Consider the following 12,346-nt stretch of genomic DNA (forward strand, 5'->3'; position numbering starts at 1 on the left):
CACGGATTGACAGCGCGGCGAGGCCGGCGGCCGGAGGAGAGCCGTAGCCGCCCGCTCGCCCGCCCGTCCGCCCGCCCGCGGGAGCCCGGCGCCCCCATCGTCGCCCCGCTCCGCTCCGCCGCCGGCCTCCGCAGCGCCCCAGGTGGCCGCGGGCAGGGCGGCCGGGACGCGTTCGCTCCGCCTCCGCCGGCGCGGCCTCCGCCAGCCTCCCCGCCCGGCGCCCGGTCGAGCCTCCTCCTGCCCCCCGCCCGGCTGGCGATGGACGCGGCCTCTCCCCGCTGCCGCCGGCAGCTGCGCGCGGGCCTGGCTGTGAACCGCAGGGCCTGAGGAGCCGCGCGCGCGCGCGCCCGGGGGTGGTGGGGGGGCTGCCGCCGCTCGGGAGGACCTCTCGCTTCCTTGTCACCGGGTCCCCGCGGAGGAAGGGGAGGGACGAGCCGCGGCTTTTCCTGTGCCGCCTGCCTGGCTCGACCTGCGCGGCCTGCGGCTTCCTGGGAACTCGAAGGCCGCGGCCGGGCCTGGCTCTGCCCGCGGCCTGCTTTGGAGCGGGACCGGAGCTGCTTTGGGACGACGAGCCGGGGTAAGTGGGCCGCGGGGAGGGCAGGCGGCAGCGCTCGGCGCCGTCGGCGGGCTGGGCCTGCGCGAGGATCCGGGCGGCCGAGCCCAGCGGCGGGCGCGGAGCTGGATCCCGGCGCGGTGAGGTCGGCCGGCCGCCGCCGCCGCCGCTCCGTCCCCGGCCCCTTTGTTCCCCTCCCTGGGCCCTCCGGGGCTTGGCTTGCTGGCCCCGGAGCTCCGGCCGCGCTCCCCTTGCCCTTGATCAGGCTCTGCTGCCCGGCGGGGACCGGGGACGTCCCGCTGGGCCTCCCGAGTTCCGGGAGCCCCCGCAGCCCGGCCGCTCGGCTGCTTCCCCTGGAGCACGCAGGCTTGGGCTGCTCCAGGACTTCGCCCTCCTCCCCCGGGCAGGTAGCTAACTCGGCCGGCCGGGCCGGGCCGGGTCGGGTGGCAGCCGCTCGGCTCCGGCCTTGGGCAGGCCTAGGGTGGCGGGGCAGCCCCGCCGGGCGCCGCCGATGGGTGCCCACCGCGACCCGCCTCTCGGTTCCCACACCGGCAGGTGGATGGCGTGGGACCCAAGGCTGGCTGGCTGGCCGTCCTTCGGTCAGGCGCTTTTGGAATGACTCGCCGTACCTAGACTACTTCTCGATTTTTTTTTAAATTAAAAAACTAACTGCCCCATCTTGTGGGAACCGAGAGTGGCCCATTTTCCCCCTACCCCCCCCCCCACCTTGGTAACCTGTTAAGTTGCATTTACTTTATAAGCATTAAAAAAAAAGAAAGTTTTAAGAACACTTGCCAAGGCTGCCAGAAGTTCTAACCAGTACTCCCTCCCCCCACCCCAGGTAGATTTCATAGTTACTGTTTGTAATTTGGACATATTTTGGAGTAAGCTTGAGAATTCAGTATTTGTGAAGTAGTTGCGACAGGAGACAGTCACTTTTGAAGGGGAATGTGTAGTTTCCTTAAAAGTGCTGGATCTGACCCGTACCTGAAGCCCAGTTTTGTTTGTTTTGTTTTGTTTATTTGCAGGGAGACGTTCGCTGGCAAAAGAACTTTTTTGTAGGCGTTCTTTGCTTTTTGGCACCGACATTGGTGATAACAGTAGTGAGATCCAAAGCTTGCTTGACAAAGACAGCTCTGGTTTCTAGTTAACTAGCAACCTCATCAGCATGTACTCTTGTGTTAAAACTGTTTTGTGTTTAGTGTACCTGAACTGTAAGCCCAGGGAAGTAGAGGAACGTTGAAAACTGCTGCTACCTATAGCATACTTTTTGAGGTAATACAGGAGTTTTGAAGTTTGGAAAGTTTTTTTTAAAATCATGTGTATTTATTTATTCTTGTATGTGTGTGGGTATGTGCATGCCATGGTGCACATATGGAAATCAGAGAACGACTCTGTGTGTGTGTGTGTGTACACGTATGTGTGTGTGTACTAGTTTGAGGACCTTACAAAAACTTGGTTTAAACACAGGCTGATCAGTTCTGAGCATTTGAAAACCCTTTTTCCTTTTTTAATTTAGGCAGAGAGGCATTTTAAAGACCATGGCGGACGTGGATCCCGATACGTTGCTGGAATGGCTGCAGATGGGACAGGGAGATGAAAGGGACATGCAGCTAATAGCCCTGGAACAGCTCTGCATGCTGCTTTTGATGTCTGACAATGTGGATCGCTGTTTTGAAACGTAAGTGCGTTCCTCCATCATCTTTCTCTGGGGTCGCTGTAGTGACATCTGTATCCAGCCATTTGCTGACGTCGGTTTGTGTGAAAACTTCACGGGTGAACTTCAAAACATCTGTAGCTGTCTTTGCTAAGAAATAAAAGGTGGCGGGAAATGGAACCCTGGTCATGATAATTGTGATTATGTAAATACATATTTGTCGAATGAATGTGAATTAGGAATACTGATATTAACCCATAGCTTGGTTGAGTCAGTTATGAAACATCTCGTAAATTGAGGAGACTATAAATGTTTATCTTCTTTAAAGCTGTTTCTGTACCATGTGACTGACTGGGTGGGAGAATAAGATGTGAACTGCCTGTTTGGATTTCATATGTCATTGTGCTTTTGTTAAAATAACTTTCTGGTTGTAAGTTTCATTTTGAGACGTTTCCTTGGTCTCAGAGAGAGAGAGAGAGAGTGCATGTGTGTGTGTGTGCGCGCGCGCGCGCGCACGCGCGTGCATGTGGAAATCAGAGGACAACTTTGGGAACTGATTTCTAGTTTCAGCATCTGGGTTCCAGGATTAAACTCAATTTATCAGGCTGAGCCATCTCATCACCCCAAATTTGGAGAGTTTTAAACAGTTCTATTCAGAGATGATAATACAGTTTGTATAAAAATATGAAAGAAAACTCACTACTCGATAGGCCACTAAAGTCATGTTTTTCCTCTTGTGTGAGTATAGTTCAGTAAAAGAATATCTTCCTGAGTTCATTTATGTTTTTAGTTCTGAATTCCAATAAGTCATTAAAAACTTTTTATATGTGCTTTAATGCTATTTAAAGGTAATTAGAAAATGTCTGAGATATTGGCCTAAAGCTTGGTGTAATTAATGCCTTTGAGGTGGAAACAGACTATATTGCTTGCGAAATCTAAATTATCTTTTCAACTTGTTTTTTTCTCTTTTGATTTTTAAGTAATAGTTTGGATTTTTGTTAAAACAGTATTATTTTAGCTGGCTCGGGTGGCTCATACTTTAACCCTAGCACTCGGAGATGGAGGTAGAAAGAGCAGGAATTAAAGGTCATTCTTGGCTACATAGTGTAGCAAACTTTGTTGGACTGTCTTTTGTGGGACTGCTAGCTCCCCAATAATGGTATTGAGACTTAATATTAATTATGAAAGCTTGGCCTTAGGTTAGGCTCTTTCCTAACTAGCTCATAACTTAATTAACCAATATTTTTTTAATCTATGTTCTGCCATGTGGCTCGGTTACTTCTTAGTATGGCACCATCCTACTTGCTCTAAGTCCGCTGGTGAAATCCATCTGCCTAGATTCCTCGTCTAGTTTTTCTCTCTGCCCAGAAGTCCTGTCCATTCTCTCCTGCCTAGCTATTGGCCATTTAGTTCTTTATTAAACCAATTAGAAGGCGCCTTAGGCAGAGATACATCTTTACAGTGTAAACAAAAATTTAAAAGAAAACAACATAGTCTAGTCCAAGCCAGCCTGAGCTACATAATACCCTGTCTCGGGGGAAAAAAAAAAAAAAATCCAGGTGAGGGTGCTCAGGGAGAGGCTCAGGGGTAAGGGCACTTGCCCTAAGGCTGAGGACGTGAGTTGAGTGCCCAGAACCTGTGTTGCAGGAGAGAAGCAGTGCTGGAGAATTGTCCTCTAACATGTGTGAATACAGGGTTCTTGAAGTCCTTACAAACAAGCGTCCACAGCCACATCCTAGGGGTTGGTTTAACTCCTGTTCGTCAGTAGATTTTTTTTTTTTTCTTGAGACAGGGTTTCTCTGTGTAGCTCTGGCTGTCCTGGAACTCACTCTGTAGTCCAGGCTGGCCTTGAACTCTCAGAGATCCCTCTGCCTCTTCCTCCCAAGTGCTGGGATTAAAGGAGCATGCCGCACCACCACCACCACCACCACCACCACCACCACCACCACCACCACCACCACCACCACCACCACCAGGAAGTCAGTAGATTCTTAAAACAATAATTGAATTTCTCCATGAATAACCTGTTTTAACAGGATTTATAGAAACATGAGGTAGAGTCTTATATTCATATATTTGATTAGAGTCACCCCTAGATTGAGAGTTAGTTTTTTGTTTGAAAGATTTATTTATATGGGTGCTGGGACTGCGCTTGGTACCTCTGTCACAGCCTCAAGTGCTGCTCTTAACTGCTGAGCCATCCTTCGGCCCACTGTTTGCATTTTAAAAAGTCATTTGCAGCCCCCCCCCCCCCTTTAGCTTGATGGTAGAGTTTATCTGTGTGGGGTTAGGTCCTTAGCACTGTTGGGGGGAAAAAGTCACACTTGCCAGTTGACTGTTACTTGATATTTTCTGTTTGGTGTACACACACACACACACACACACACACACACACACACACACACACACGGTTTTTTTTTTTTTTAAAGAAATTTTGAGGTTTCCTTTTTCTAAAACATTGTGATGTATTATTGCACCTGCTTGTGCACACATGCCCATAACTCGGAGGTCAGAGGACAGCTTTGGAAAGTTGGTTCTCGGTATCCACCACTGACCTGAGTTCAATACCTGGGATCTGCATGCCTTCAGAGAAGAGAAACATTTATAGTCTCGATTTATGAGATGTTTCAAAAGTGGCTCCTGCTCCTTCTGCCCCCACCTTCCAAGTCTTGGCATTTAAGTATGTGCCACCATAGCCAGCTAAAATAATACTGTTGTAGCAAAAATCCAAGCTGTTATTTACAAATCGGAAGAGAGAAGCATTGAAAAGGCAGTATAGAGTTAGCAAGGAATAGAGTCTGTCCCAGGGACTGGGCCCTTCGTCAGGGTTGGGGGCAGGTGCCTCTGTCTGCTGAGTGGTCACACTGGCCCAAGTGGAGGGATTTATAACAGCATCTAAAGAAACTGTTACTATGCTAAAACAATTTAGAGGATAGTTCCAAGAAATTTCATTTATTTATGGACTTGTGTGTACATGCATGTAGAAGTTTATTTTTTTATTTTTTTATTTTTTTTGGTTTTTTTTTTTTTTTTTTTTTTTTTTTTTTTTTTTTTTTTTTTTTTTTTTTTTTTTGGTTTTTCGAGACAGGGTTTCTCTGTGTAGCTTTGTGCCTTTCCTGGAACTCGCTTTGGAGACCAGGCTGGCCTCGAACTCACAGAGATCCGCCTGCCTCTGCCTCCCGAGTGCTGGGACTAAAGGCGTGCGCCACCACCGCCCGGCCTTTTTTTGGTTTTTTTGAGACAGGGTTTCCCTGTGTAGCTTTGCGCCTTTACTGGAACTCACTTGGTAGCCCAGGCTGGCCTCGAACTCACAGAGATCCGCCTGCCTCTGCCTCCCGAGTGCTGGGATTAAAGGCGTGAGCCACCACTGCCCGGCATTAGAAGTTGATTTTTTTCCTTCTACTTTGTAGCTCCCAGATATCAGACTCAGGTCAGCAAGCTTGGTGGCGCATGCCCTCTATTGAGCCGTCACTGGACCTAAAGAAGTTTTTATTAAAAAAGATTTATTTGTTCTTAGCCATGGTGATGCACGCCTTGGATCTCAGCACTTGGGAGGTAGAAGCAGGGGGATCTCTGAGTTCAAGGCCAACCTGGTCCAGAAAAATTCCAGGACAGCCAGGGTTGTTATATAGAGAAACCCTTTCTAGAAACAAACAGACAAACAAAAAAGATTTATTTGTTTTTATTTTATGTGTATGGGTGTTTTGCCTGCATGTATGTCTGTGCCTCGAGTGCATGCCTGGGTGTCCACAGAGGCCAGAGGAGGGCATTGGCGTCCCTGGATCTGGAGTTACAGATGGTAACTCCACCTTGTGAGTGCTGGGAATTGAACTCAGCCCTCTGGAAGGCAGCAAGTACTTTTAACTGCTGAGCCATCTCTCCAGCCCCTAAAGGAGAACTTTTTAAAAGGAAATTTTAACAATGTAAAATTGATCTTATGAAAAATTCTGTATCTGTACAAACAGCTGTGATGTGTTTTCCTCCCTTCTATGCCTATATCATATTTTGTGTAATGAAATTTTAAGAAAATGAAATTAGAATTAATTTAGATTTGATGTACACTCTGAAGGAACAGGACTTTGTAATTATTACTTAGGATTTATTTATTTTTATTTTGTTTGTCTGAGTGTTTTGCCTGCATGTGCATCTGTGTGTATAGGGACCCTTGGAGGTCAGAGGAGGCAGCAGATCCCTTGGCACTGGAGTTGAGATGACTGTGAGCTGCCATGTGGTGTTGGGAACTGAACCTGGGTCCTCCCTCGCAAGAGCAGTCTATGCTCCTAACCCTTGAGCCATCTCTCCAGCCCCAGGATATTTTCAATTAGATTGGTTAGTCCTGTTTCATGTAGCATGGCAGTTATGTTCTCAAAATAGACGTCTGTTAAAACATTTCTTTACTACCCCCTCACTGACCTTTGTCGTGCCCCACCCCCCCCAGGGTTTCTCTGTGTAGCTTTTGCGCCTTTCCTGGAACTCACTTGGTAGCCCAGGCTGGCCTCGAACTCACAGAGATCCGCCTGCCTCTGCCTCCCGAGTGCTGGGATTAAAGGCATACGCCACCACCGCCCCGCTTCCCCTTCTCTTTTATGTCATGAAAATTTCTAAGATTTACTTGCTATAGGATGTTGTGATGTGAGTGAGTGGCTCTGTGCTTGCCTGTGTGCTATGGCGCCTGTGGCCGTCAAAACAGGACAGCTGACAGAGACCAACCTTTCTGTTCTTTGGCTCTCTTTCTGGGGTTGAATGTAGGTAATTTAGCAAGTGCGTTCCCCAGCTGAGAGCACTTGCTGGCCCTGTTCCCCTCTCAGTCCTGTTTTGCTCTCCTCATTCTGCAGCCATACCCTCTTCTTCACAAGGAATGACATTGTGACTTTTGGTTATGGTATTCTGGCCGTAGGCTCAAGGTCTTTTTCTAAAAGATTGACTTCTGTTGTATGTGTGTTGAGGGTTTTGCCTGCACATATGCACACGTGGTTTGAAGTGGGTGTCAGCTCCCCTGCTACTGGAGTTCCAGATGGGTGGGAGGCACCATGTGGGTGCTGGGAACCAAACCCGGGTCCTCTACAAGAGCAGCAAGTGCTCCAGCCACCGAGCCATTTCTTCAGCCCCTCCATTCAGATGCTTACAGTCTATTGTCTGCTTAGCTTCTGAGAGGCTTATTCTGGTCCTCTGTAAAGGAACGATTTGATTTCAGGTGGGGATTAGTGGAGAGAGTATGTGTGGAAAAAGTGTTTCAAGTGAAGTGATGTAATACCTAATTTGAATTATATTTTGGTCTTTTATGTCTTGAAACAGTGATTAATTTGGGAGTCTTTCTGTCTTGTTTCTAGACAGGTTCTCATGTAACCTGGGCTGGGCTGAAATTTGTTAGCTAGCCAAGGGCTTCGATTCTCCTGCCTCCACCTCTCCACAAGTATGTGCCACCATACCCGGCTTTGGGTTTTTTGTTTGTTTGTTTGTTTTTGAGACAGGCTTCTCTCTACAGCTCAGTCTGGCCTAGAACTCACCTGGTAACACAAGCTGGCTTCCAGCTGAAGGCAGTCCTCCTGAGTGCTAGGGTTCCAGTTGGGCCCCACCACATCTGACTTTCCTTCTGCCTCAGCTGCCTCAGCGCTAGAATTTCAGACATGAGCTCCCTCCATCCAGCTTTTGAAGTCTTTGAAAGTCAGCAGATAGGGCAGATGAAAAGCAAGATGTGCACACTTGTTTTTGTTTTTGCTCTTTTGAGACAGGGTTTCTGTGTGACAGCCCAGGCTGACCTCAGACTCACAGAGACCCCACTGCCTCTGCCTCCCAAGTGCTGGGAGTAAAGGTGTGCGCCACCACTGCCCAGCCAGATGTGCATATTTTTAATATGCCATAGAAAATCAGAAAGTCTAAGCTGTGTTAGATAAATCCAAACATGCCCGCATATTTATTTACTGCATTTTGTCTGATTCTTAGTAGTTAGGAAAGGACATAGTGCATGGAGAACCATGCTTTGGAAATGGGCTGGAGCTGAGTTCAGAATCCTGCCTTCATTGCAGAGCAGTCCTGTGATCGACTTTCCGATCGGATTCCTAATACTTGTTGGGTTTTTATGAAAATCAAGTGAGATTAATACATTTGAAATGCTAATGTGGTGCTTTTGCATACTAGTTGAACGATTTTCCCCTGGGGTTGTTCTGAATCTCCAGGGTTTTGCTTGGCAGTCCTTTTGGAGTTAAGGAATATGCTTTTGGTGATGCCGCACTGCTGCTTCTCTTTTTCATCTGTTCAGAGAGCTACGTTTTCCTTAAGTTGTGTAAGTGAGATTCCTACTCATCTTCCCCTTCACTGTTTGATGTACAGCAGACATTTTTCTATAGGCTAATACATAATCTAAAAAGATTTTAGCCTCCCCTCCTGAAAGTATGGCTAGCATTTTCTTTCATCAGCCTGATAAGGTACAAATTCTTATCCTAATAGTGAAATGTTTCTCTAAAGCTTGCCCAGTGATTGGGCAAAACCAAAACTTATTATAAGCCAGAGTCATCCTAGGTTTCTCCCTGCTAGGTAGCCTCCCTGGAGCTGTGGGTTGTAGTCTGGTTAACCTTTGCTTTACATCTAGTATCCACTTATGAGTGAGTACATACCATGTTTGTCTTGCTGAGTCTGGGTTACCTCACTCAGGATGATATTTTCTAGATCCATCCATTTGCCTGCAAACCTCATGATGTCATTGTTTTTCTTGCTGCACTGCTTCTTAAGGTCTGAACTTCTTGAGGCAGTGTTTCTGAAGGTAAAGTAAATTGAAGGCTAATTTTTGCTTCTATTTGAATTATCATTAGTCTCTCAAATGTAATAGGATACATTAGATAATGCATGGTCTTAGAGAAATGGTTTTGTTGGATTTTCTGGCCCATGTCTATAATTGCAATGCTTAGGCTGAGGCAGGAGGATTATCATGAGCTTGAGCCTAGCCTAGGGTGTAGAGTGAAACCCTGTCTCAAAAGACAAACAGAAAGGGAGTGACTCGATTGAGGAACATTCAGATTATAGGATGTCTGGGGAGTTGAAGAAGCGGTGGCATCCAGGCGTGCAGAGGATTCGGGGGCACTTGGCTGATGGAGTAGGGACTGGATTGCTGAGTCTTTGGTGTATCATGAGCAAGGCCTTGGAGTTTATGACAGGGTCATGGCGGGGGAGGGTGTTGGAGTGCTGTAAATGAGTGGTCTGGTGGTCTTCTTTCTTCTTATGTTCTGGGGATCAAGTTCACCTACCCAGCCCTTAAATTTGTCTTTTAAAACTATTACTTAGATCAGGTATGGTAGAACATACCTGTGACTTAGCACTCTAGAGGTCAGGCAAGACCTTGTCTCAAAGAACAAGTCACAGGCGGGTGGGGTGGCAACTCCATGCTCACACACTTGCCCACACCAGGCTTAGTGTCAGCCTCCAGCACCGTAGAGTGGTTCAGCTGCTGAAGGCTGGAGACCTTAGATGGATCCGGGCACCCCCTGGAAGAAGAGACCTGACTCCTGCAGTGTGTCCTTTGACTTCCATGTATACACCACAGCATACGTATAGCTACACCCAGGTAAATAAATACAGTTCAGTGAACCCAAACCCACACTGCAGGAGATGAAGTGCAGAAGCAAGCACACCGAGTCCTCTCCATTAAGACCGGCTGCAGAGGTTATTAAAGTGCCAGTTACCGCCTCACCGCCGCCCTTCTCCCAAATGCTCCATTTGGTCATTTTTATTTTAACTGAGTATTTTCAGTTTTATTCATTTAATGAAGCAGAGTTGGGGATACTTTTTCTAATTTTGAAAAAACGATGTATTGATTTTAATTTTATGTGCATTGGTGTTTTGCATGCATGTCTGTCTGAGAGTGTCAGCTTCCTTGAACTGGGGCTGCAGACAGATGTGAGCTGCTGTGAGAGTGTCAGCTTCCTTGAGCTGGAGCTGCAGACAGATGTGAGCTGCTGCCACGAGTGCTGGTGGTGACCCCGGTTCTCTGGAGAGCAGACAGTGTTTATACTGCTTAGCCGTCTCTCCACCCCCACTTTCTTAGACTTTTATTACGTTTTATTTATTGTATGTGTGTGTGTGGAAGTATGCCACAGCCTGCTGGTGGAGGTCAGAGGGCAGTTTTCAGGAAATGTTCCCTCCTTCTACCATGGAGGTCATATTCCGCCTTAAAAGCCTTTTTTATCTGGAGACAGTTTCTCTGTGTAGCCCTGCCTGGCCTGAAACTCACTGTGTAGACCAGGCTAGCCTCAAACTCAGATCTACCTGCCTCTGCTTACTGAGTGCTGAGATTAAAGGTGTGTACCACCATACCTTGTCTAAATACTTTTTTAATACAAATTTTTAAGGATGAGGGTTAGCATAAAGAATGCATTTTGTGAAGATTCACCTGAGAGCTTAGGTATAGACTTCTCAAAGAGTTATAATGTGTTAAGAGACCTTTGTGGGTACTTATGGAGGCCATCAGGAGCCATCTTTTTAATTTAAATTTTATTATGTACTTTTTTTATCATTATTACGTGTATGTATATGGGGGGGGGCAGTACATTTGCTTGCCACAGCATGAATGTACCAGTCAGAGGACAGTTTTATGGAGTTGGTTTTGTCCTAGTTTTTATATGGGTTCTGAGAATCACACTCAGGTCATCAGGCTTGGGAGGCAAGCACCTTTACCACATGAGCCCTCTTGGTAGCCCAGCTCATTTTTTTTTTTTTTGAGACAAGGTCTCCCAATGGAACATGAACCTTGCCAGTTAGACTAGGCTGTCTGACCTTAAGCTGCCCACACATGTCTCTACCTCTCCAGTCCTGGAAACATAAGCCCATGACTATATAAACAAGTATGCCCAGCTTTTTGTTGTTGTTGTTGTTGTTGCTGTTGTTTTAATTGTATTGTGTGTCTGTCAGTCTGTGTCTGTGATGCAAATGTACCACATGTAAGAACAGCTTTCTGGAGTTGGTTCTTTCCTACCACATGGGAATCAGGAATCAAACTCCAGATCCTCAGGCCATTTTAAAAATTATTGTCCGTTATGTGCACATGAGTGTAGGTGCTCTGAGGCCAGACATGTTAGCTCTCCTAGAGCTAGGGTTATAAACAGTTGTGAGCCTTCTGATGTGAGTGCTGGGAACCAAGCCCTGGCCCTCTCCAAGATGGGCAAGTGCTCTTACCTTTGAGTCACCTCCAGCCCTTACAAGCCATCTTAGCAGATTCATGGATGTGCTGGGAAAGAGTAAGTACAACCTGCACAAGTGTGCGAAGCCCATGCTGGAGAGCTGCCAGGGGTTATTGTAGAATAAACTGTGAGTACATTTTAAATTCCCAGGTTCATTTTGAGTATAGTAAACAGTAGAGGGCCTGAACAGCACATGCGACAGTTCTTCAGGACTCATAAGTTTAAATCCTAACACATTCCCGTGACTGTCATCTTGACGCAAGGTGTAGAGCTCAGCGGCAGACCTGACACGTTCAAGGCCGTGCAGTCAGTGTCTGGTCTCGAGTTACATCTCATGACCGCACCAACTGTGGGGATTGCTACTCTACTTACTCATTATGTTTTCTGTTTATGTGGTTTTTGAGACAGGGTCTCATGTAGCCCACACTGGTCTCAAACTGGACCTTAAAGTCTCAGCCCCTCTGCTTCTGCCTCCCAAATGCTGGGATCCCAAGTGTATCTGTTTCTGCAGTGCTGGGCATCCAAGCCAGGCTTTGTGAATGCCAGGCAAGCTCTCTGCCACCTGAGCCCCGCCTGGGAGAAATGCTGTGTGTGCGTGGATGGGCGGACGGATGTATAGATGTGTGTAACTTAGGGCCATACTGTTGCACGAATCCTGATTGGTCTTATTAAAAACCTGGAGTCCGATATCAGGGTAAAGCTCAAAGATTAGAGAAGCAGAGCAGCAGCCATAGCCACCACCTCTTACCTCACCAGCTCCTCAGCTTGAAAGAGCGTGAGTTCGTCTCCTTCCACCTTATGTTCCTCTCTCTGCCCAGCCATATCACTTCCTGTCTCAACCTTCCTGCTGCTGGGATCCAAGGTCTGTGATCCCAAGTGCTGGAATTACAGGTGTGTGCCACACTGCCTCACTCTGTTTCTCTTTTAGACTGAGTCACTCTCATGTAGCCAAGCATGGCCCTGAAC

General features: G+C 47.3%; 1 protein-coding gene across 8 annotated transcripts in view; it reads left to right on the forward strand.

The window, feature by feature from the left end:
* The first annotated feature begins 251 nt into the window (after positions 1-251).
* Positions 252-12,346, forward strand: part of Hectd1 (HECT domain E3 ubiquitin protein ligase 1) — a 92,268-nt gene continuing 80,173 nt past the window's right edge. For 7 of the 8 annotated variants that reach the window (XM_076550692.1, XM_076550688.1, XM_076550693.1 and 4 more), the window contains exons 1-2: positions 253-577; positions 2,073-2,234. In XM_076550692.1, the coding sequence (XP_076406807.1) occupies positions 2,095-2,234 (140 nt within the window). In that variant the 5' untranslated portion in view covers positions 253-577; positions 2,073-2,094. Of the gene's footprint in view, positions 578-2,072; positions 2,235-12,346 lie in introns of all 8 variants that reach the window. The other variant, XM_076550689.1, reaches the window with a different exon arrangement.

Source organism: Peromyscus maniculatus, chromosome 14, assembly GCF_049852395.1.
Source record: "Peromyscus maniculatus bairdii isolate BWxNUB_F1_BW_parent chromosome 14, HU_Pman_BW_mat_3.1, whole genome shotgun sequence".
Taxonomy (NCBI): domain Eukaryota; kingdom Metazoa; phylum Chordata; class Mammalia; order Rodentia; family Cricetidae; genus Peromyscus; species Peromyscus maniculatus.